This window comes from Panthera tigris, chromosome B1 (assembly GCF_018350195.1).
Source record: "Panthera tigris isolate Pti1 chromosome B1, P.tigris_Pti1_mat1.1, whole genome shotgun sequence".
Classification (NCBI taxonomy): domain Eukaryota; kingdom Metazoa; phylum Chordata; class Mammalia; order Carnivora; family Felidae; genus Panthera; species Panthera tigris.
The window spans coordinates 115,798,439-115,825,036 of record NC_056663.1 but is presented as its reverse complement, the minus strand read 5'-3'; the positions used below and the strand labels follow the sequence as shown (position 1 = coordinate 115,825,036).

Here is a 26,598-nt window from a genome sequence, read left to right as displayed (position 1 = left end):
TATTATCAGAAGGTAAACTGCTACAGAGAAGTATAACTTTATATTCTCATTTTTTGATTTCACAACTTAGTTTACTTGGCTAGATCACGAAGCTAAGATAATATCTATCTACATTATAATTCCGTAATGAATAAGGAAAACACTAAAATATTTCAGAAAGCACTTCTTAAGTTTGTACTGTTAATGCTTACCACTGATCATTAGAAAATTTAAAAAGTCAGGATATTTCAGTGTATTCACTATTTTAGAACACATTATTGTGTATGCTTACTAAAAGTCACAAAAGATAATATTTATATTTGAAAAATAATCCATTGTGAGACACTTACCTAATGTAAGCAAAAATTTTAGTCTTTCAGAAATATCCAAGCTTTGAAATAATTTTCTTCCCTAAATAAAATAGGAAAAGAAATTTGAAGAAATTTGTGTTAACATTTACATCATTCTTCAGGAAGGTATTTTTTTTTTCCCCAGAGCTGAAAATGATTTTCTCAGGTACCTCTTTTTCTCTTCAGAGGTTTTGACTTTTAGATTTTAGAGTTAGCTCCATTAAAGAAGAATCATTGGTTTAACATTTAAACATTTCACATATCTAAGGATCAATTACATTCTTATTTGGTCTCAAGCATTCCTCATTTTAGAGACCTACATATACCTGGTTGTCTAGAGAGATTCCAGGACACAGGGAGTCTTATTTGATTCCAAATGGCCCCTTGGAAAGAGTCATATTATCCTTACATTTGAGACCAAAATGGCCCCTTGGAAAGAGTCATATTATCCTTACATTTACCTAACTAATTCTTACTTATATATCATATGAAATCCAGGTAATCTGTTGTCTCCATTAAGAAACATTCCATGATATTCCTTCCTCCCACAATGAATTAGACAACCATCCTTTGTGCTCCCATAGCACCTGGTACATTTATTTTAAGACACATACATTGTATTTTAGTTGTTTTCTTATTAGTCAGCTTCTGGCGGGGGGGGGGGGGGGGGTAGGGGAGGTTGGGGGTTGCTGCTTGACATAGTCTGAAATCAGTTAAAACTTCAACAATTATGTGTTGAGCATTCGTGTGCCAAATTGGACTTTCAACCACAAGTTATATAACTTGGGCAAATTACTCAACCACTTTAAGTTTTACTTTTCTCATTTATAAAACTGGAATATTAACTGTATATGATACACAGGTTGCAATGAGGATTATACAATGTATGAAAAAGTGCTTGGCATTTATTGCACACAGAAATGCCTTCATAAATGTTGGTAATTATGTTTCCTTTATCATAAACAAATTAAACTTATAGGATTCTTTAAGTAGACTTAGAGGGAAAGGCTTACAGGGTGCCTGGGTAGCTCAGTTGGTTGAACATCCAACTATTGATTTCAGCTCAGGTCATGATCTCACAGTCATGAGATTGAACCCCACATTGGGCTCAGCGCTGAGTGAGGAGCCTGCTTGGGATTCTCTCTCTCCTCTCTCTCTGCCCTTTCCCTGCTTGTGCACTCTCTCTCTCTCTCTCAAAATAAACAACTAAACATCTTAAAAAAGGAAGAAAAGGCTTAAGAATATACCTTGGTCTTTACATGGAGAAAAAAAAAAAACTTTTTTAAGAAAGAGAGAGCAAAAACTTTCTTAAACATTTATGAAATTAGAACTACAGGTGGAGAGATCATTGAAAGAAAAAGTTGCCATTCCTGTCTCAATTTCTTACACTACTATGTTATTAATCTTCTAGATATTCAGGTTTGACTTTATCAATATCTTATTTAAAAACTTTAAATGGTCCTCCATACCATATATAACTAAATATAAACTTCTCAATTCAGCAATCAAAGTCTTCTAGGATATGGCTCCAATATATCTTTTCAATCTAAGTGCTTACTATTTATCTATGTATGATGAACACACACACACACACACACACACACACACACACACACGCACACACACGAAGCAGTTCAATTTGATTACTTGCAATACAGTGAGCACACTCTGCCTGTTCAGGCATACAGACTTTGACTCATGTTATCTCCCTACCAGTAGTTTTTTTTCTTCATGGCTATCAAATTTTTGTATATATCCTTTATTTCATTCCCACTCCTGAATGTTAATTTTGTGAATTAAAGAATTCAAAATTCAAATTACTTCTCTCAGCACTTTGATGGCATTTATGCCACTGCTTTCTTACTTCCAAGCTACTAAGAAGTTTAATGCCAATCTCATTCTTGGTAGGTAGTATGTCTTTTCTCTCCGACACATTTGAAGATTTTCTCATTAACAGTGATAAAGACTTCAGAGCTTAGTGAAGGAAGCTTGGTGTGTTAGTTAAGAGTACAGCTTTGCATATAGTTGATGGGTACAAATTTGCTCAAGTGCTTACTATTGTGTAACTAGGACAGGTTGCTTAATTTCTTTGTACCTCAATTTCCTGATCTGTAAACTAAAGATAATAATTAAATTTTAGAAGACTGGTGTGAGTATTGACTAAAATAATAGATGTAAAGAGATTAGAAAAGTACCTGATTTTGAAAAGTTCTCCATAAATGTTACTCATTATTTCATTATTGGTTATTCTAAAAGTAGAGTATATGATTTCAAGGTATTTGTTGTTGTTTTTTTTGTTGTTGTATGTTGTGATTTTTTTTCCCTGCAAGGTAATTAGTGCGTTCTTTGAAACCAAGGGCTTTAGTCTTGGTTTCTTATTAGAACATCTGGATCTATCTTCCCTGTCTTTTAAAATTTCTACTGGGCGCCTGGGTGGCTCAGTCGATTAAGTGGCCGACTTCGGCTCAGGTCATGATCTCACGGTCCATGGGTTTGAGCCCCGTATTGGGCTCTGTGCTGACAGCTCAGAGCCTGGGGCCTGTTTCAGATTCTGTGTCTCCGTCTCTCTGACCCTCCCCCGTTCATGCTCTGTCTCTGTCTCAAAAATAAACATTAAAAAAAAATTTAAATTTCTTTCATATTTTCAACTTCCTTATTTCTTTGTGACATGTTCTGGGAGAATTACTCAGCTTCATCTTCTATGTTCAGTGTGTCTAGTTTCTTATGATCCATCTCTTTAGTTCTTTATTTCAATAGTTACATTTTTTTTCCTTAAAACCCTTAACTGGTTCTTGTTCTTTTCAGCAAATGTTCTTGACTCAGAGTTTCTATAATTGTTTCACAAATGGCATTGTTTTCTTTATCTCCTAAAAAACGTGTACATTTATTTTAAAGTCCTTTCAATGGTGTAAATTCTTCTTGTTGTTTCTTTTTTATTGTAGATGTATGTATTTATTGCATGTATCATATTGTAGATGTATTGTTTTAGGTGTTTGGTATTTCTTAGAAATGTTATCACCTCTTAATACAAATTTTCCTATACATCTTTTGGACTATGGAAACTTCTGGGTGGCACAGTGACTGTATTGCCTTTCTGGTGATATGGTAAAAGCTTCCTAGCAAAACGGCTTTGGTATAGCCTCTCATCTATTTCCTAGGATTTTTAGCATACCAAAAGTTCCCTTTTTAGTTGTTAGTGTGCTATTAATTTATATCTTAATATTTTATATCAATTCTAAAGTTTTGATGAAGTAGGAAGATTTAAGCTTATATTCAGTATGCCATTCTAAAACTAGACTGTGTAAACGTTAAGTATCACTTAAAATGTCATGAAGTCCCTATTATGAAATGAATATTTCCTTTCTTGGAATTCACATAGCTTTTCTGAGTTTATCTTCTAAGTTTATGGATTTGAATTAAATTATAAACTTCTTGACAATGTGTCTTAAACACAGTTTATCTCTTGCTGCATTTGTCATGATGCTGTACACACAGTACATACTCATCTACATTTGTTGAACTGAATTACTCATAGGACATACACCCTGATCATTAATACAGAGTTTAGATATAGGTTACATAATAAAAAGGAAAAGTTGTACATTTCAAATTTACACTTCCATATACTTCACATTCACATTTCAGTAAGATTTTTCATTTAGGCTATGACTTTTTAAAAAGTTTTTTAATGTTTATTTATTTTTGAGAGAGAGACAGAGTGTGAGTGGGTAAGGGGCAGAGAGAGGGAGACACAGAATCCAAAGCAGGCTCCAGGCTCTGAGCTGTCAGCACAGAGCTTGATGCGGGGCTCAAACTCACGAACCATGAGATCATGACCTGAGCCGAAGTCGGATGCTTAACCAACTGAGCCACCCAGGTGCCCCTAGGCTATGATTTTAAACAACGAGATTTATCATTATTTCATACCAATGAAAAGTAAAATGGTCTAGACAGAGAATAGCAAAGAATCAGAAAATCTGGTATTTTCCCTTAGAAAAAGCTGTGCCAACAGGTAAACTACCATGTTATTATATTATGATTTTAATCATAAAATATTTTTCTTAATCATAAAATATTGTAATATCATAATAAAAGATAACATCCAGGGACCATTTGCTATACAACATACTATACTAAGTACTTTATATATATATATTATTTCATTTTTCCAACAATTATACAGTATAGATGAAAAATTTCTGCTTCTAAAGATCTCATTGTCCAAGTAAAGTAGGCACATGTGACACATGTCATAATAGAAGAGCAAAGAAGATAAGGATCTAATGCTGGCAGTTATTTGGAACTAGGATTGACAGATCGTTAGTTGTTCCTCCAAAATTATTTTCATCTTGGCCATGACAGGCTGTTTTTTGTCCCTCTAAATTCATTCTCATCTTCTTCCTCAATATTTATGTGTCCAGCTAAAGACTACATTTCTTAGTCTCCCTTGTACCTATAACGTAGCCACTTAAGTAAACTGTCACCAATGAAAAGTAGAGTTGATACCTGCACTTTTAGATCATTGTTTTTAAAAATTATTTTTCATGTTTATTTATTTATTTTGAGAGAAAGCACATGAGCAGGAGAGGGACAGAGAGAGGGGAAGAGGGAGAATCCCAAGCAGGCTCAGCACTGTCAGTGCGGAGCCCAATGCAGGGCTTGATTTCATGAACCATGAGATCACGACCTGAGCCCAAATCAAAAGCTGGATTCTCAATTGACTGAGACACCCAGGTACCCAGATCATCTTCTTAAAGACAGTACCATGAACTCACTCCTCTCCTTCCCTATGGCTAAACATGGTGATAAAGAAATCGGCTTTGGAAACCAGACATTTGAGATTGACAGAGCCAAATTCTGGATTTCTGCATGATGTGGAGTGTTACAAGAGGCAGAAAAACACCTATGTTCTCTAAGCTACTATATTTTTAAGTTCTTTCTTTTTAATATCAGCTTAGTCTTTGCCCTAATAAATAAAGAGGGTATCTAGGAAAGGTCTCATAAAACATAAGTCCACTACAAAGTGAGTCTTCTAGAAAATATAAGAGAACAGGAGACAAGAAGGTATTTAGGGAAGAAAGAATACCACAGAATGGAGAGAGAGCATGCAGAGTATAAGCAGCTTTAGAGTAAACATTTCTGGAACTGTTTAATTTTTTACACTTAGTATGGTGTAAGTTTTTCATATTTAGCAAAAGTACAAAACAAACACTTCTAAAGATACCAAAATATATGCAAATAAATTGTCAAACCGGATTTTTTAACAAGTCAAATAGATTTATGTGTTTTTCCCTCATACCTAGTCAATCCAGAAAGCAAAAATGTATCATGGTTAAGTAGCTTTCCTATCCAAAAAACTTATTCTAATAAGCATACAATTTCTTTTTAGTTTAATATTTCTTTATACATACCACAGAAAGCTCAAATAAAATTATTCCAAGAGACCACACATCTGATTTGGGGCCAGAAGGCAATGGTTTTTCACTTGGCATATGATCAGTGCTTTTCACAATTCCTTGTGCAATTACCTCGGGTGCCAAGTATGATGGATACCTAAAATGATACATTAAATAAATGAACAATTACTACAAACTACAAAGGGGTAAAAGTAATATTACATTTTTACAATCAGTATGGTAGGATCTAAGTAAAAGTCCAGGGAAAATAAATTAACAAACTTTGCAAGGAAGAATTCTAAACTAACCGTCTAATACAGGTCTTCATGTCTAGAATCAAGAGAAAATATGTATGAGTCTCAAATAATTTTAAAGCTACTATGTCCCTCTGAAGCTGTAGTTCTCTTTGTTTTCTTCTCTTTCTGACACATGCCTTCTTCCAGCATTCTGTTTCCAGGTGTTTTTCCTTTCCTTCTTACTACCTGTCTTCTCCCTATACCTATTATTTAAAGTACATTTTATCTTTGAAAATAGTATGTATTCTTTTAAGTAGTCGGAATGTCAAAATCTTTAAAAATACATACATTGAAAAGTAAGACTCTGTACTCCAGGCACCCATACATATTTATATAGAGATAAACTTGACCATCCATCACCACTGTTCCTTGGGGCAGCATACTATACACACTACTCTGCACACCTTTGTTTTTCCACTTAGAGTTCATTTTAGAGATCATTCTATAAAAATAAGTGTAGATTTGCCTCATTCTCTTTGAAAACTGAAAAATTTCATTGTATTGATGCACTTAATTTATTTGACCAAACTGTGAAGGACATTTTGGAAGTTTCATTCCTAGACAGATAATCAATTGAGATCTACTCTATTTATTGATACCCTATTTCCCCCCAAGTAGTCCATAGTACCAGTTTCTACCACAAATAAAATCTCTACATACATGTTGGTATGCATCTTGGCTCCCTATTTTGTTCCATTGGTAAGCTTGCCTAACACTGTACCATTGTACTATTTTAACTCTATAACATTACATAAATAATTGCCAATATTGCTAAATTAAATCCTCTCAAAACACACACATCTTTTAATTTCTCTGCAGGAATGTCTAGGTACTTTTATTTAATTTTATATTTAATATTTACAGTATTTATATCATAGTTTTATACTATTAATTTAACAATTAAATAATATTGTTACAATATAGTTATTATTTATATTATTAATTTAATATTTAAGAAATATAATTGTGTATAGCATATAATTTAATTAATAAATAATATATAATAATGTTCTTATTTATATTAACTTATAATAATATATAAATGTATATTATATAAATAATATATATTATATTCTTATTATAATTATTTTTAATTTTTATATATTTATATATTTTTAATAATGACCCATATAATTTATATTATTAACTTAATTAATAATTAAATATTATCATAATAATATATTAATATTATTAAATTAATGTTTATATCATATATAAATAATTATATATATAGTTTTACATATATATAAAACTATCTTGTCAAGGTTTCTCTCTAAAACACACACACACACACACACACACACACACAGAGCTGGAATTTTCATTGAAATTAGATCAAATGTAGAACAGGGTGGGAAGAATTGGCATCTTTCTGATACTGACCCTAACACTCTATGAACACGATATCTCTATATTTACTTTGGCCTTTTGTAATGTCTTTTAAAAAGGATTTATGTTTCTTTCACAGAGATATTAAACATACCTGATTAGTTTCTTATCAGGTATTGTATATATTTTGCTGATTTGTAAGTAATTTCTTTGTATTAATTTTATATCTACAACCTCACTAAACCCTCATCTTTTATGGGAGAATTCTTTTGAGTAGTCTTGTAGATAATCAAATCAGTTGTGCTTACCTGATTTGTTTAAAGTAACAGTTTTGTTTCCTCCTTTCTATCATTATAGCTCTTAGCACAAAAATTTCTATTGGTGTTAACCATGAATAAATTTTGAAAAGTTTTGAATACCTCTTCTGTATTTATTACAAACAGAACATATGATTCTTTTCATTTATATGCTAATGAGTTTAAATACATTGATTCCCTGATGTTTAACCAACCTTGCATTCCTAGAACTTTTGTTTCTAGTAATTTTACCTTCTTTCCATTGTTGATATTTATCTGATTTCTTTTCCTTGTGCAACTACATTCATTAGTACCAGGAATACATTGTCAAATGACAGTGGTGTTAATAAATATTTTGTTTAAGACCTGAAAACTTTGGGTTGAGATCAGTCTCTCTTTCTAATAACAGGCAGATATAGATAAATGGATGATTTTCACTACATTAAGGAAGTATTCACATAGTTCTTTTTTATTAAGAAAAAAATTTAATGAAAATGTTATGATGTTAAATCTATCAGATGTTTGTAAGAATCCAGAGAAATGACTGAATTTTACTTCTGATATATTATTACTGATATATACTCTATTAAATTATGTTTATAGATTTCCTAAGCCATCTGAATATTTAGGGAGGGAGGGAGGGAGAGAGAGAGAGAGAGAGAGAGAGAAAGAGAGAGAGAGAGGGAGAGAAAGAATCCCAAGCAGACTCTGCACTGTCAATGCAGAGCCCAATGTGGGGCTCAAACCCACAAACCATGAGATCATGACCTGAGCTAAAATTAAGAATCAGACACTTGACCAACTGAGCCACCCAGATGCCCCAAGCACAGGAAAAGTTTTAGCAGGAAATTCAACAGCAAATATAAAGGAATTGGTAAGAAAATCATATTATTGTGTAAAATATCTTCCTATCAGACTAAAATACCTACCTTCTGTCTTCTAAACTCAAAAATGTAAGCCATTTTATTTAATAAAAAAGACAAAGCCTTAGAACTCCAGGGTGGCTCAGTTGGTTGAGTGGTTGAGCATCCAACTTTGGCTCAGGTCATGATCTCGTGTTCCTGAGTTTGAGCCCCATATCTGCTCTCTGTGGTCAGCACAGAGCCCACTTCAGTTTCTCTGTCTCTCCCACTTGTGCTTTCTCTCTCTCACAAAAATAAATAAAACATTTAAAAACAGACAAAGCCTTTATAAACAGTATACTCTATAAAATGTGTCAAACTTCTAACTTTAATTTTCTAACGAATTCATTTTATGAATAATTCCATAAAACCTTAAGTTGATTTGCTGAGATGGAAATTATTTCTTCTCTCAGTGAATCCCCATGATATTTTATCTGTATCTTTATGGTTCTCTAATGACTATAAGATACTTATTTTACTTGTTTCATATGTATGTAATGGACTATACACAATATGTAATACTACCCATTTTTATGTTTTGTTTTTTTCTATGTTTATAATACTTAGTAAACAAAAATTTACCCTCCTTCAAAAAAACCACAATTTGAGGGCATCTGTGTATCATATTCACTTTTATAAATCCTCTGCAACTACCAACACATTTTAAATGTAAGATATGCTCAGTTAATTTGTGCTAAAAAAATAACATTTCCTTTAAAAAATGTCCATTAAGAATGCCTTACAGACAAGTTTTTAAAAGTTTGTTTATTTTGAGAGTGGGAGTGAGGATGCGTGTGTGTGAACAGGGGAGGGGCAGAGAGAAAGCAAGAGAGAGAATCCCAAGCAGACTCTGCAGTGACAGTACAGAGCCCGAGGTGGAGCTTGATCTCACAAACCATGAGATCATGACCTCAGCCAAAATCAAGAGTTGGACACCTAACTGACTGAAGCACCCAGATGCCCCTTTACAGGTGATTTAAAAAGCAGACAGTACATAAGTTTCAGATATATTGAGAAGTACTAAATTTAAATCTTACTGCCTATAAACAAAAGAAACAAAAACAGGGTCTTCTGGGTGGCTCAGTTGGTTAAGTGTCTGACTTCAGCTCAGGTCATCATCTTGTGGTCTGTGAGTTCAAGCCCCACGTTGGGCTCTGCTGACAGCTCAGAGCTTGGAACCTGCTTCAGATTCTGTGTCTCCCTCTCTCTGTCCCTCCCCAGCCCCTCCATCTCTCTCTCTCAAAAGAAAAAAATATTTTTTTTTAAAAGAAACACAAACAGCTTTAGAAATGAAAATGAGTAGAATTCTGCCCTACTTATTGGATAGGTGCATACCCTTTCTTCATTTATCATCAGACTTAGTCATGAGCACAATTATCTGGCCTTTTCAATTCTAGGATATTAGATTATTATGGCACCCTGCAATAATGACTACAATAAAAATGTATAAGTATATGGAACATCTATGTAATATATGCAATGTAGACACTCAAGTATTAGTTCCATTTCTCTTCCTGTGTTAGTCTATAGCCACCTCCTCACACTATGATGGCCAGTACTTAACAGACATGTAAAATATAAGTCAATTAAATCAGAGAATATACCTTAAATTCAATTGGGTAAATTAGGTTTTTAAATTTCCATTTTAATACAATGATGATGACGATGATGCTACTAATATCCACCTTTAATTTGCTCATATATTTCTCTCATGTACAAATTTCTATTACGTTATTTTACCCTAACGTGATCATATTGCTCTTCTAAATGACATCTCTGGAAACAATTGCAGCCTAGTGGAAGAAGTATGTCTTTGGTATTATTATAATACCTGTATTCCAGTTTCAGTTCTACATAGAACTGTGGTTTCTTAATCTGAAAATAGGAATAATAATGTCTACCTCACCAAACTGTTATAAATATTAGTGAGTACCTAAAGATGTTTTTATAAAAATGGAAAATATGACGCAAATACAACACTGTATTTCTAATCATCATCACCATAATACATCTGGAAGGCAAACTGTTTATTTTTAATCCTGATTTCCAGCATATCTTATCCAAAAATAATGCTGTGGGTAGTTAAAAATCAAGCAATGCTATGGGTAAATCATTATACCTAAAACTTCCAACCGGTAATCTCTAGAAGCATAGAGGTGATGCTTGCTCCAAAAATTTGAATTTCCCTTCAAATCAAGAAATAAACTAATTAATAAAAATAATAAACCCTAGGATTGGTTTTAAATGTAGACACTCTTCTTTTAACAAGTGTCTCTTCTTTAGCACAGCATTTCAACACTCAAAGAAAATTAACAGAACTCTGCCTTAAGTATGACTAGTGAGGTAAACAAAAGTGGCTTTCATCATCTGTTTGATGTTTTAACAAGGTATTAAGCTACTGGCCAACTGAAATGAATGTCCAATTTCTAACTCTTTACAATATTCTGAAACAGATGTTAACATTTTACTTTGTTGTTCCTCAATATTTGTCTTTTGAATCAACGGCAAGCTTCTTCTGGTGTAAATATTTTCTTTCATGCCTTAGCTGTTTGATCACTTTATTTTTCCTGGCTAATGTTTCACATTTTGCTCTTTGATACTTTCTGGTCAGACCCTTTGGGTTCAAGACTTCAAAGTAAACCAGAACAAATGGCACACAAGACCATTCTACCCAAGCATTTTAAATTCAAATGTGGTTCTTCAACATGCTTGGTGTGCTTTACAAAAAGTCACTTCCTTTCTTCTATTCATCACTAAATAAAGCACCTTTCAGTAAAAGGTAAAAAATTAAAGTAATTTTTGTTTACATTGTGTTTTTGGAGTTCTTCTCTCACACAGATTGATCTAGACAACATGAAGCAGCAGCAGCAAGCACATACTTCCTATCAGACTATTGCTCCCTAAAAGGTACTTCAAAAGGAAATTATCACATAGGAAAGAAGACATTAGGGCTTTATTGTGGACTTATTCTTATTACATTCAAAGGGTTTTTTTTTTTTAAACAAATAAAATGTAGGCTATTTTTATAAGATAGTTTTCATGCTTGGAAAACAACTGCTTGTTTCCTATGACCACAAGTTTTGGTATACAAAACTATATGATTAATTTATTGTACCTTACTATAAATAGGCCACCAAAAGAGGACATTTTCCCATTAAACAATGAGCCTCTTGAGGACAAGAACCTACCTTATCCATTTTTGCACATCCAGCAGCCAGAAGAGAAGGTGCTCAATAAATGTTGTCTTAATAAATAAAGAAGGAATGACTAAGCAATTTATTTTAAGATTATTAGCTATGGTCTAACTAACAAAAATTTTAGGTAGAAACTTACAATTTACTTTATAAAGATAAAAGGATAAATTATAAATGAATCCCTTTTTTTAAACATCTAATTAAAGCAATGTTCTCCTGCAGAAACACACGCCATGACTCCAAACCATAATTCTTGGTAATGGAGTGACAAAACTGATTTGAGAGAGCCCAAAGAGCAAAATGCAAATGGGCACTATTAAAAAAATCACAAAGCAACCGAACATTATGGTCAAAATATCTAGATTAGATAACACTATTATGTTAATTTTAATTTCCTTGTTTTGATACTTGTTTTGTGGTTATGTAAGAAAATTCCTTTTTTAAGAAATACAAACTGAAGTATTTAGGGGTAAAAGGCCATCATATGCATTAATTGCTCTTAAATGATACAAAAAGTACTTATATGAACATACACATATACGTGTAAGAAAAAAGAGAGAAAACAAGAGTAGTGAAATGTTAATCTTTGGGAAACCTAAGTGAGGGCAATAGAGTGATTCTTTGTACTATTTTGAAACTTCTATGTATTGAAAATAATGTGAAAACTAAACACTCAAAAAATAAAAGAATTATATTATTAAAATGTCTAAAAAGCAACCACACAATAAATACAACACAAAATCTGTATCACAAGCATTTAGTTGAGAACAGGATAAAATAAACTTTCCTTTCTTGGAGGCCAACATAAATTAAAATTCTATCAGAAGTGATCAAATAAACCTCTCCAAACTTAAACACAGACTTTCTACCCTATTACCTCTGATACCTACAATGACTCAGTTTGAGTCTTAACATGCAATTATATCTTAGAGAACAAGGAATTAAACTTAGAAACAGTAGAAAATAATATGAGAACAATTTTTCTCAGTCTTTTAAGGAACACACATTAAGTGAGAATCTGGCCAGCCTTCTTGCCTTAATTTTACCTAATTCTGGATGAAATAAAATTAATTAGCAAGCATTAAAAGGTAAAGAAGGTCAATAGTCCATTAGCCTCTGACAATTCAATGAAATATCAACATCAGATATATTTTGGATACTGGGAAAAACTCATTGTCTACTCTTTTAAAAGTATATGGAAGATAAAAATATGTTAAGAAAGAAAAGCTAGTTTTTTATTAGAAAGCAGTATCACCATTAACAGAATACACATTTCATCAAATATTACAAAGTTTAAGACACAACTCAGAAGAAAAGAAAACATATCCTCACCCAATTGGGAAATCAACATCGTCACCATGAGCTGTCATGTGATAAAGTCCAAATTTAGCCAATTTAACATGTCCCTACAATAATAATAATAAAACATTATTAAATATTTTAATATTATTAGTAGGAAAAATTATCATTATGTATCATAAGTAAGGAAATCACCATTAGTGAGGTACATTAAGAAAAAATTGTATTTTATCATAACTATAATAAAAACTATTTGCCAATGTGTGAAGCCTGCTTTATACTCATTACAAATATATGTATATGTATATGCATACATGTATGTATAGATATACACATATATATTACTTGTATATAGATCCCAAAACAGCACTTAAAAAATTAAATTTATATTTTTATAAAAATATAAAAATTTTCCAGATATGTTGACAAAACAAAAAAAGCAGAAATGTTCTCATTTGTATTGAATCCCTGCTTGGAACATTTTTGGTAATTTTCACAAGATAAATTTTTTTTTTTCAAGGAGTTCCAAGTCCATTCATAATGTCATAAATTTAACCCTGACATGGGAATTCTTAACTTGAAAGTATTAGTTACCAAATCATGAAGATATTAGTGAATCTGCTAGATTTCCAACAATCATTTATATTGTTTGAAAAAGACATAATTATCACAAGAGATTCTTAATAAAAGACAAATATAAATTTTGTAAGTCTCTTAAGTTTTCCTCCTTTTAGATATTTAAGGCTTTAAAACACATTAAGTTGATTTAAAATTTTTTTTTCTTTTTCTCAAGAACTTTACTTCTCAGCATTACAAAACATTTATATCTCAAAACAACCCAGATTGGTTATATACTCTACTGCCATAAATATGAAATGAATGAGTACCATTTTAGCTTTTATGATTTTTAATACCATAGCATAATTGTATTAAAAGTCTAGAAAAGAATCAGAGGAAAATAATAATCCTTCTAATATAAAAAATAATTCCCAAGACAAACTTCTTTCAAAGCTATTTTAAATCCTTATGAAAAAATGAAAGTATGATTATTCCTGAAAATATACCATTTTGCTACCCATAATCCTCTTACAGAGGTTGACTTGCTTCTTATTAATCACCCATAAGATTTCCAAGTAAAGAAGTGGTACTCCAATAAAAAAGGAAACTAGGTATGAACAGTTGGTAAATAAAGAAGATAATGGGGAATAAAAAAAAAGAAGAAAAAATAGGGAGGAAGAATAATAAACAGGAGAAAATGCAAAACAGTTGTACTATCAGAAAAATACTCTGTGTCAATAGAGCTTTCTTTAAATGAAAGCAAATTCAGGGGTGCCTGGATGGCTTAGTCGGTTAAGTGACCAACTTTTGATTCCAGAGCAGGACATGATCTCACGATCCATGAGATTGAGCCCATGTCATCCAGCTCTGTGCTGAAAGAAGGGAGCCTGCCTGGGATTCTCTCTATCCCTCTCTCTCTGCTCCTCCCATGTACGCATGCGTGTGCTCTCTCTCTCTCTCTCTCTGTCTCTCTCTCAAAATAAATAAACATTTTTTAAAAATGAAAGCAAATTCAGAGGAGTGGACTGGGAAGCTATAATGTATACTTTTCAGAAAGTGAATGAAAGGAAAAACAAAACATGAAGTTAGAAAATGAATCTTGAGGAAAAAGGAATAATGCATGTGAAAAAAACACATGGACTTAAAAAATTTAAAGATAGTTTTTTTTATTGTTTATTTATTTTTGAGAGGGGGGACAGGAAGGGCAGAGAGGGGGCGACAGAGGATCTGAAGTAGGCTCTGTGCTGACAGTGGAGAACTCGATGTGGGGCTAGAACTCACAAACTCCAAGATCATGACCTGAGCTGAAGTTGGACACTTAATTGACTGAGCCACCCAGGTGCCCCATAAAGGTAGTTGTTTTTTTCCTAACTGCCACAAGTATATCACTTTCATACAGCCATTTCATTATGAGTATTATTAAAACATATTTGTATTCTAAAGACCCTCTGATAGAGTGGGTCTGATTTCAGTAGCTTCCAACCACAACTAACAAATAAAATATTTGTTACTTAATTTATTATTTGACAATTACCTTTCGGTCCAAAAGAATATTATGAGGAGAAAGTGCCCGGTGTACTATACCATGTTTGTTCATATACTGCAAACCCTGAAGTACCTCAAATGCTATGCACAAAACCTTTGAGTAGCTACAAAGAAAAAAAAAGTCACAGATCAATAGATACAATTACAAAGCAGATACAGAACCTGTTTTAAAGAATGAAATGACATTATAAAAATTTAAAGAGTTGTATTTTTATTATTCCTCTTCTATTCAGAGAAAATACGATCTATAAATTTTATAAAATATCCACTACATACATATTTTGGATTTTATGATTACAACAGAATTGATCTGGCAAAGATCCTACAGTTTTCTAAGTGTAACAGCAGGGAGGGAGTTTGAATTTTGGCGATGCACAATTAACCTTCTACAGGTTTGTCTTTGCCAAATTATCTGGGAAGTTTCAAACATAAGGCAGAACTAAGTCAATGAAAACCACCTTTCCTGCTCAAGACAAAATACCTAAGTTCCTGAAAAATAGCTAAAATATATTTTATGGTAGATGGACACGAGGTTACCTTCCATATCCACAAAACAACCCCCAGCAATTGACAATTTATCAAACATTTCTCTTTAATTCTTCCTAAGCCATCTTCCAGTGGAATGCCCAGTTTCTCTCTTTTTCCATCTCTTTCCATTTTTTTTTTTTTAATCAAGAACCATTAACATGGGAAGTGAGGGATGATATAAGGAAAGTGGGAAAGACTAATTCAAACCCAATCCCCCAAACTATCAATATTAACATTTTTGTATAGATTTCTTTTCTACTCATTTTTTGACATTTTATCTATCTATCTATCTTAATTGGTTTATATTATGCTTTTTTTTTTAAAGATTTTTGTTTTTTTGTAAATAATCTCTACATTCAACATGGGCTCAAACTCCCAACTCCAAGATAAGTTACATGCTCTACCAACTGAGCCAGTCAGGTGCCCCTGACATTTTAAATTAGACTTTTAAAAATTAAATTAATATCTACAGGTAATCACTAAAACTAATTTTTTAAAAAGGTATAAATAAGTCAACAGTAAAGATAAATAAAAAAAATAGTCAACCTCAAAGCTGGTAGAATAAAAGGAAAAAAAAGAACAAAGAACAAATGGAACAATTAGAAAATAACAGACTTTAATTAGGATGTATCAAACATCATATTAAATGTAAATGCAAACATCTAAACTGAAAGATAAAAATTGTCAGATTACATAGGAATTAAGCCTCAATTATATTCAGGCTATAAGGAACCCACATTAAATAAAAGGTATACATTAAAGTAAAAAGATGGAATAACAGATCACTGATTATCATGGGCTTGCTTAGAGGGACGGGTTGACTGCAAGAGAATATGTGGAAAATTTACCTGACAGAACTGTTATGTTCTTGATTTTGATGATGATTACACTACTGAGTTTGTCAAATTGACTGACCTGTACACTAAAAAAGTTATATTTTAAAATATGTAAATTACAGCTCAATAAACCTGATGTTAAAAAAGTAAGCTGAAGAAAATTTTCCAAAAAATATTTGTAATATGACTCCCTCCTCCAAATTAAATCCATAAGAGCAAGACATGAAAAGCTAAAATCCCTTTCCTCTCATCCTAGTCTGACTTTCCAGAGGTATCCACCCTTAGCAACTTCTGTTTTCAATTCTGCTGGTTAGATTTTAGTTAACATTATTAAGTCTTTGCTATGCAAGATGATATAATTAATATACTTTTACAACATTCCCATTTTCCTTTCCCAACTCCTGATTTTTATTAGTTATATTATTTTTAAATTATCGAATTTTATAGATGAAACAAAAGAAATCTACATTCCTTTCTTGCAGGCTAAACAAATAAACAAGTAAATATATGATACATAGTAATTACGTGCTAAGGAGGAAAAGGAAGAGAGAATGTGGGATAGCAGGTTGCTATTACATGTAGAGAAGGAAGATCAAGGAAGGCATCACTAAGATGACATTTGTGCAGAAATCTAAAGGAAGTGAAAAAGACATGTAGCTCTCTGGGAAATACGTGATTCAGGCAGAGGGCACAGTAAGCAAGTCCTGAACTGGAAGATTGCATAGTAGTTCAAAAAGTGCAACAAAGCCACTGTGCATGCGGTAGAGAGAGCAAAGGGCAAGGTGTTAGGAGATGAGGGCAGAGACATAGCAAGGAGCCAGATCATGTAAGGCTATTTAGGCCATTGTAAAGCCTTTGGCTTTCACTCTGAGACAGATGGGAAATGGTTGTCACATTGCTATACTATGATTAGTAAATATTCATTGTAGAACTAAGAAAACAATATACTCCTAAGCCACTTAACCCCTAGCTCTCAAGAGAAAATGTATCAAGTCATCAGGATTTGATGGATACTATAATTTCATAATTATACCTCTATTATGAAGGTTATCATCAGCTATCATCATTTTTATACTTCTTACTCATTTTGTATTTACATTTTTATTTAGAATACATCCATGAGAAAATTATTCATAAGGGTGGCATGAGTAGGAAATTTTAAAGCATGGTCTTAAAATGTCTTATTCTTGCCTTTAAACTTGGCAAAAGATTTCTCTATTGTCCTTTATTAATAGTAAGAAGTCCAATATCAATCTAATTTCTTTGTAGACACCTTGTTATTCCCCTCTGGAAGCTTGGGATTCTTTTTCACTTTATCCTTAGACTTTTACAATTTTAGTCCAGTATATCTAGAGTATGGGCATTTGTGCATTTATGTTAGTAAGCAATAGGTGTGGCTTTTAACCTGAAGACTCAAATGTTCCATTAGCAGGAGAATTAACAAGGAAAAGTTTATTTGTTATGTCTTTGTTTTCTCCCTCTACTATATCTTTTAGTTAGAACTCTTAGAGGGCAGGTGACAATTACATCTATTCTTGAGATCAACTTTCTGTTTTATTTACTATGAGTCTGGCCGTTAGTCCTATCTCTTCTACTATTTAATTTCCAAGGTCTTTGCTCTGTTCTCTAGTTGTCGTTAGTCCTATCTCTTCTACTATTTAATTTCCAAGGTCTTTGCTCTGTTCTCTAGTTGTTCTTTAATAGATCCTTTTCTTTTGATTATGGATACATTATTCTTTTGAATCTCTCTGAAGATAGTTATTAGAATTCTGTTAATAATTAAGAGGAAAAGAAGGGTGTTATCTTTATTTTCTCTGGGTTGTCTCTGGTTTTTTTTTTTTTTTTTTATTTGCTTTTTTTTCCCCCACTTCCCTTGGCTTTCTTTCTCGCAGACTATTTTTTCCTCAAATGTCTGGTAATCCTTAGTTGCCAGCCATACTTTAAAACAAAGCAATAAACTGACATTCTTCATAAAGTACGTAAAAAAAGAAATAATAAAAGTTGCTATTTATAAGGAATGCTTATTTGAGACTCAGTAGGTTAAGCATCTGACTCTTGATTTTGGCTTAGGTCATGATCTCAAGGTCATCCCCAAGCCCTGACTCTGAGCTGAGTGTGGAGCCTGCTTAAGATTTTCTCTCTCCCTCTTCTTCTGCCCTTCCCCTGCTTGCTCCTGTGCTCTCTCTCAAAACAAACAAACAAACAAACAAACAAAAAAAAAAAACCACTTATTTAAACAATTTCTCTTTATCAAGCAGTTTCCCCCATATTAAAGTGCCACAACAGCTACTCAAGCAAATAGGAAATGTGTGAAACAAAAACAATTTGAAAGTAACAAGAGTTTTCCTAAACAGCCTCAAAAAAGAAACTAACTTTGTAAAGGAAAAGATTCTGAACTTTAAAACAACTATAGTGATACTGGTAAATATGTGCATGTGAAAGAATGCAGACCTGTCTCATTTTAAAAATAAAGAAAAATTTTCCTTGACATTGACTAACAAATAAAAGATAAGAACTTAATTTTCCAAACTCATTTGACTCTATAAGTCATGTTTACCATAGTAATCTGTCTTGTCCTCGTTCTCCTTTTCTCCAACATGCACACACATAATTCACAAAATCTTAAAAGCTGATGCCATATTCAGCTGTGACACTAGAGGACCTCAGTTGCACACTACTTCAATATAGATGCCTTCCTTAAGAAATTAAAACCAAACCTTTAAAGTGATTTTTCCATTAAACCAGTTCTCAAACAGCTGAACAGAGAAGACTACATGTTCTATTTTGACAACTTGTTTTTGCTGATTATAAAATATAATTGGAAAATATTTCCATGTCAAAAAGCACATTCATGCTATTATAGAGTTGATGAGCATATATGCTGAAATAATTTTTAAATATTCAAACATATAAAACTGAAGCTCATGACATACCTTTCCTTAGCTATTACTTGAGAGTATTATAGCTAATGGACTCAGTACTCTTCTAAATCAGAGTAAATCAGATTTGGTTTTCTGCCCTATCGTAGGATTTAATTTTTAAATTTATTTTAAAATACAAGTATAAAGGAGAAGAAAAAGATAGTGTTATTTTCTATAATGAGACAATAGAATCAGTATTTGTGAAATTCTGTATATTTACTTGTTTTTAAAGCTATATTCTCTAATACTGCCAATAATTTAGATGATGAAGTCTTCTAAAATAATTATTTTGAAGTAGCTAATGCAATTATAATGCAACAGCAAAATAAAAAGTCATATGTATAGTAATAGCATGTCACAGTTAACTGAAAATGGGCTCCAGAAGGAGTTAAGACTAAGAGAGTGGGATTCTCTCTGTCTCTCTGTCTCTCTGTCACACACACACACACACACACACACACACACACACACACACACAGATGTTGGCAGGGGATAAAAGGACTTCATCCTTTACAGTTCCCAAGTCAGAATCTTGTTAATAAAGAAATCCATCACTAATCTAGAAAATGTAAATCAAACTTCAAATTATAAAAGATCCTCTTCCTTTTGAAATTTTCAGTTACTACTGCTAATTCCAGAGATTAGAAGAGTAGCATTTACTTTGTTACCATTATCCTTGACACCCTGAGAAGTTTAATGAGCACAAGAATCTTTGGTGATTATAAAAACATAGATATGGCCAAAAAGGTAGCTTTCAAAATAATGATTAATAGTTTTTAATAAAGCAAAGTGACATTTTAAAATACTTTCATTTATATTTAAACGCATCAATTAAGTGGCCATTAGCTGCTTGGTACTGGTTTTTTTTTTTTTTATACCACTGTGTTTTTAGGTTCCATGGATCTCAAGAGAAAGAACTGATCTCTACAATCAAGAAACCTGCAGTATAGCTGTAAAGACAGATTTATAAACTAATAATTTTAATACAATTGAATTCACAGCATTTCATTACAACTATAATTCAATTAAGTTAGCAGATGAGAGTCATCCTTTTCTTCTGTCTTATAAGAGAAAGAAAACATGAACGTCTATTTATTACATTGGTGAGACCAAAGCAGGTCTACAAAAATAAATCTTGAGAAAGTAAGATTAAAATTTAAAAAGAAAAAAAAGTCACTACCACCATCACCATCACAAGCAATAACAATTGACAATAACTTCTAGGCATGAGTCAACTTGGTTGTGTCTGAATTGCGAACATGGCTTAATGAATTCCAAAACTACTAGGTTAGTACAATACTAAGTATACTTGTTTATCCCTTTCCAGATGTATTTCAAAGGAAGTTTACACTGTGTTTCTGATTCAATCATCCCTAAATTATTTATAGCTGTTTAGTTTACCAGATTAAAACATACTGAGGCCAAGATCATGGGTTTAATATCTATAAGGATTGGCTTGCTTCACATGTACATAGCCACAGATTTTCATCTAATTCCAGCCAATATTGCCAAATACAGATTGTTTGTCACAATGAGACGTTGTTCAACCTCTATTTACTTAAAACATTCTGATTTTCAACCACAATTTCCTATACTTCTCTGAGGACCTGCGTTTTAATCTCATTAAGTCCTTGAGACCCTTGTTTTCTAAGCCTCCTGTTATCTCAACCAGCCCTGTTTTGACATCCTTCTTTTATTCTAGATCTATTCTGTCACTTCAACTCTTTTGGGGGGTGGGGGATAGAATTCTTCATGGCTTCTCATCTGATGGCTCTACCCCTGGGAGAATTGGACTTCTCTGTATTCTGACAGTACATAGTTGAAGAGCTTATTAATGCTATGGTAATAATTTCTATATAGGTTTGTCTCTCTCACTGTACCCTGAGGCAGGTACTAGCTTATTCAACTTGCAATCCCTATATCTATCACAGTAACTATAAGGTAGGTGTTCAATAAATATATTCAATGACATCCATGATGGTGCAAGAGGGTGCAGATAACAAGATTAAATTCTTAATTAATTAATTAATTAACCATTAATTAAATAACAGCTCAAAAAAGTATATTACACTCGCAATGGATCAACAGTGTCAATCTCATTTATAAGAAGTAGATTTCTCATAAGCTGACTTAAGAGGGTTTTTTTTGAAAGAAAGAAAACCCTGCCATTTGCAACAATATGGATAAATCTGGAGGACATTATGCTAAGTGAAATAAGCTGGCCACAGAAGGACAAATACTGCCTGATCCCACTTATGTAAAATATAAAAAATAGTCAAATTTATAGAAGCAGAGAATGGAACAATGGTTACAAGGGACTGGGGAAGAGAAGAAAATGGTTACCAGGGACTGGGGAGAGAGGAAAATCAATTGATTTAAAGTTTCAGTTGTGCAAGATAAGTTCCATGCCAAAGAGATCTGCCATACAACATAATGCCTGTAGTTAACAATACTGTATTGCCCACTTAAAATTTTATTAGTAGGGTAGATCTCATTATAAGTGTTCTTATCACACACAAAAATAAAAAGGACACAAGGAAACTTTTAGCAGTGATGAGTATATCTATTACCTTGATTGCAGTGATGGTTTCACAAGTGCATTCATAAAGTCAAACTCAAATATGTACATTTCAGTCTTCTTGGGTATCAATTATACCTCAATAAAGGTGTTAAAAAAGAAAATAAAATAAGGACACATTCCTATCAGCTTCAAACCATCAGTTCCTTTTTGGTATTTGTAATGTTTCCAACAAGCGATGTTATTCAGATTGCAAGAAATAGAGGCCAAGAAAGAAAGTGAGAGGTCAGGGTTGCTGGGATAGATTTGGAAGTCATTCATAATAGGTGGTAACTAAAACCACACATGCTATTTCCTCTGATCCATAATCCATGATATTTCTAAGGGCCACTCCACAAGCCAAAATACCCATACTGTCAGCAAACCAAGGGAGGAAACACACTTCTGGATTCTATGAGTTCAAGATGTTCTTTCACCTTATAAAACCTGATCACTCCCACAGAAATTTTCCTTTTGGTCTAAAACATTTCTTACTTGGTATCAGCCTGAAGTGAAATGTTAAGGGAGAATAAACACAAATGAAAATTAGTTAGCTACTGTGTGATTTAAGAAATGAAGAGGAATGATATCATACTAATGACTAATGTTCAGAAAATAATACAACTGTGTACTCCTGTTATCTTCATCCTAAAGTCTCTTTCTGTAACTCCAAGAAAAAAGAACTCAAGTAGTATATAATTTTTCAATGGTTCACTGGTTTATAATTCTAGAATTTGGAGAGGGTCATTTTCAGTGGGGAGTTAATGTCCTTGGCTTACAATTTGCCACTTGTCACTAAATTTTAACATTTTGCTAAAAATGCCACACTATTTAACAGAGCATATTTTTTCTAAAGAAAAAAAAGTTTTAGAATTCAGAAAGCAAATAACTTACTTCACAATGGGTACACATTTTAGCCTGAAAGGTCACCCATCCATGCTAAATTTAATAGTTCATTTGCCTCAGATTCAGATGTTTTGAAACTAACACTGCATTGATTAACTGCTTACCTAAAGATTATTTTGTAATAGGTCTAGAAATAAATCAGCCCATCTGTTCCTAAGTTGTAATGTTGGGCATATTTTACAATTTAGTTCTCACTCAAAGAAGAAAAAAAGTTGAAAGCTATAAATCTGGAATGTGACTAGTTCTCAATAGGATACAAAAATTGGGAAATTAATTTTCCGACTTGAATACTAGATAACTTTCCTTTCTCATCAGAAACTTAATTTGATAAGATCAAAATACATATGGAAAGCATATCTCATGGTTTGAGGTTCAGATATAAAGCCAGGAGACTCTGTCACTGATTTGCTTTGCTTGGAGAATGTTCCAATTTCATCCTGCCTCAGTCTGCAAATGTATAAAGTGGGAAATGTAACACCAACAAGGGCTGAATGGAGATCAATGAGCTATTGGTCCTGCACAGAATGCGGGCCAATTGTAAAAACAGAAGAAAACAAACAAAAAGCCTAAGTCCCTCTCAAAAAAATCAGGGTCTCTATAACAAATTCTATAATACTATTTTGTTTATCTATCTATCTATCTATCTATCTATCTATCTATCTATCTATCTATCATCTATCTATCTATCGTCTATCCGTATTACCTAAATTAACAAAAACTGCAAACTGGGCTCTCCAACTATTTGCATGACACAATAAAATCAGCAAAATGTTTTTTTTAAATTTCTCTATGACAAAAAAAAGTCAACATTTGATAAGCAAGATTGGAGGATCCTGGGGTTGGCTGGTTATTTCGGCAACATCAATGTTTTCTTCTCCCAAGCAGCTCTACTATCCTAGCATAGGCACTCCAAAAACATTTCTTTCGCCATAGTTACTGATATTGACAGTGCAAACATACTGGGTAATAAATCTCACTTACCATGCCCTGGCAGCATTTGCGACTACATAAAGTTGTAACTTTGCTCTAAGACAGAACCTATGGTGGCTCATGGTCACTTGGATCTGTACCCTAACTCATTTTAAAGTTGTTTTTGTTTAATTACACTTAAATTTATTTACATATTACTGTGTGAAAAAAATGAAAAAAAATTCTATTACTGTTCAGAATTTTGATTTGAGACCAATTCACATTTTTTTTTAAAGTGGACCAACATTTTCTTTTTAGGCAGTCTGCCACCCTACCCCCAGCCCATCACAACAAACAAGTAAACTGTAGAGGGTCTGCATTTTTATGCATTTGTTTAGTTCAGTGCCTGCAAGATAGCATAGTGCAAACAAAAGTTTGTCAAACTGAAATGTTCAGTTCAATGATGTGTAGGCTTATCTTAAGCAAATTTTAAGAGATTCAATTGATGAAAATTTCCTATTCATAGTTTCTATTCCTTTTATCAGAACTGTGGTGATACAGTGATGATATTTTGATCAAAGAACCCAAAAATACTCACCTTTATTCTTAACTACTTGTAGCGACCTTGCAAAGTTCTTATGCTACATTCATAAAGAAGACATAACAAGTCAAGGTAACATTAATAGTTGGGCCTTTGCCTCCAAACCTAATATAGAACTCTAGGGAGCTTTGTCTACCTAATAGTTCCTTTTTCCTAAGCCAGGTCACCTGAATGAATCAGTTCTATATCTCCCAAACTTCAACTAGAGTCACAGATCTTAACACTATGATATAAGGAAGATCAGACACAGCAAGCTGTTGAAAAGACATATACATATCCATAGTATCCCATAATGATACCAGAATGCTGTTAAAAAAGTAATGGACGGGGCTCCTGGGTGGCTCAGTTGGTTGGGCGGCCGACTTCGGCTCAGGTCATGATCTCGCTGTCCGTGAGTTCGAGCCCCGCGTCGGGCTCTGTGCTGACCGCGCAGAGCCTGGAGCCTGTTTCGGATTCTGTGTCTCCCTCTCTCTCTGACCCTCCCCCGTTCATGCTCTGTCTCTCTCTGTCTCAAAAATAAATAAACGTAAAAAAAAAAAAACAAACGTAATGGACAATTGTATTTTACTAAGTCATGATAAAGTATTATATAATGAATAATATTTATTTATTTATTCATTCATTCAAACTTAAGTTTGTTAACATTCATTCATTCATTTAAATTTAAGTTAGTTAACATACAGTATAGTATTGGTTTCAATGAGTAATAATATTAGTTGATATAGTCTAAGTGGGGCCCCACTCCCTCCCCCAAAATATCCATATCCTAATTCCCAGAATCTATGAATATTACCTTATTTGGAAAAAGAGTCTTTGCATATGATCAGCATGGATTATCCAGATGGGCACAAAATCCAATGTCAAGTGTTCTTATAAGAGAGAGACACACAGAGGAGAAGGAGATACGAAGATGGAGACAGAGACTGGAGTGATGTGGTCACAAGCCAAGGAAGACAAGGAAAGCTGAGAGCCACCAGAAGTTGGAAAAGGCAAAGAAGGATTCTTCTCAGGAGGCCCTGAAGAGAGCTGGCCCTGTTAGCACCTTGATTTCTGACTTCTGGGCTCCAGAACTGTGAGAGAATAAATTTCCGTTGTTTTAAGCCATTCAATTTGTGATAACTTCTTACAACATCCATAGGAAACTAGTATAGCTGGTTATAAAGATGCACATGACATAAAGGTGACTTGTTTTTGTCCATCATGAAATGATTATAACTGAGCAATTCTCCTTCATACTTTTCTTTAAGTGATCTTTATTTAAATTATATAAAATAAAATACACTCATTTTAAATGCACTGTTAGAAGAGTTTTGACAAATGTATATACGACTGCAAGTACTGCCACAGTCAAGAACAGAGAACTTCCATCACCTTGAAAGGATTCTATTGTTCCTCTTCCCAGACAATCTCCATATCCTACCCCTGGCTCAAAGCAACCACTGGTCTGTTTTCTATCACTCTAGATTATTTTTGCCTTCTCAAGAGTTTCAAATAAATGGAACACTACAGAATAATTTTGTGCTAGATGTTTTTACTCAGCATGATGTTCTTAAGATTCATCCATGTTGTTGCCTGCATTACTAGTTCATTTTTTTTTAATTGCTGAGTAGTATTTCACTAACTTGTTTATACAGTCATCTGTTGAAGGACATTTTCTCCTTTAAACTTTTAATAGCTAAGCACAATACTGTATTTTTCCAGGAAAGCTGTGGATACATTTACAATAAAATTCCACAAGGAAATAAAGAATAATACAGAGTCCCAGATTTTGAGGAGCCTCATATTCTTAAAACTGTCATTATGGGATAACAATTGAAAATTTGTGGCATAAACTAAAAAGGAAGCACATTAGGAAGCACATGCAAATTAGGATTTTTTCTGGTCTAAAACGTGGCAGATTTGGGAAAGTTTAGTCAATATCATGATGATTTTGAAGCACTTATCTGCATTTTGACACTGATGTAAATGCTGTATAAAACAAACAGATATGAACGTTTCTTATATGTCCTATCACCTAAGACAGATGACACCAACAACTGACAAAATGTCTAGCTAATGAATAAACTAACAATATGAACAGAGAAAGTTCAGGTAGCATATGGACAGTTGTAGTATGCATTGACCAGAATCAGACTGCTTGCAGAAGAGAGCTAAGACTTTCGCTGACTTAGATGACTAGAGCAGAGAAAACCACAT

The 26,598-nt window shown here is 33.0% G+C and overlaps 1 protein-coding gene across 6 annotated transcripts in view; it reads right to left on the bottom strand.

Annotated features, from left to right (window-relative positions):
• The window catches only part of TBCK (TBC1 domain containing kinase), a 225,044-nt gene that overhangs the window by 144,782 nt on the left and 53,664 nt on the right, over nt 1–26,598 (bottom strand). For 3 of the 6 annotated variants that reach the window (XM_007080937.3, XM_007080936.3, XM_042984075.1), the window contains 4 exons: nt 15,134–15,248; nt 13,075–13,148; nt 5,741–5,882; nt 330–390 (listed from right to left, as the gene is read on the bottom strand). In XM_007080937.3, the coding sequence (XP_007080999.1) occupies nt 330–390; nt 5,741–5,882; nt 13,075–13,148; nt 15,134–15,248 (392 nt within the window). Of the gene's footprint in view, nt 1–329; nt 391–5,740; nt 5,883–8,575; nt 8,661–11,736; nt 11,760–13,074; nt 13,149–15,133; nt 15,249–21,999; nt 22,079–26,598 lie in introns of those variants that run through there. The other 3 variants (XM_042984074.1, XM_042984077.1, XM_015537028.2) reach the window with 3 other exon arrangements.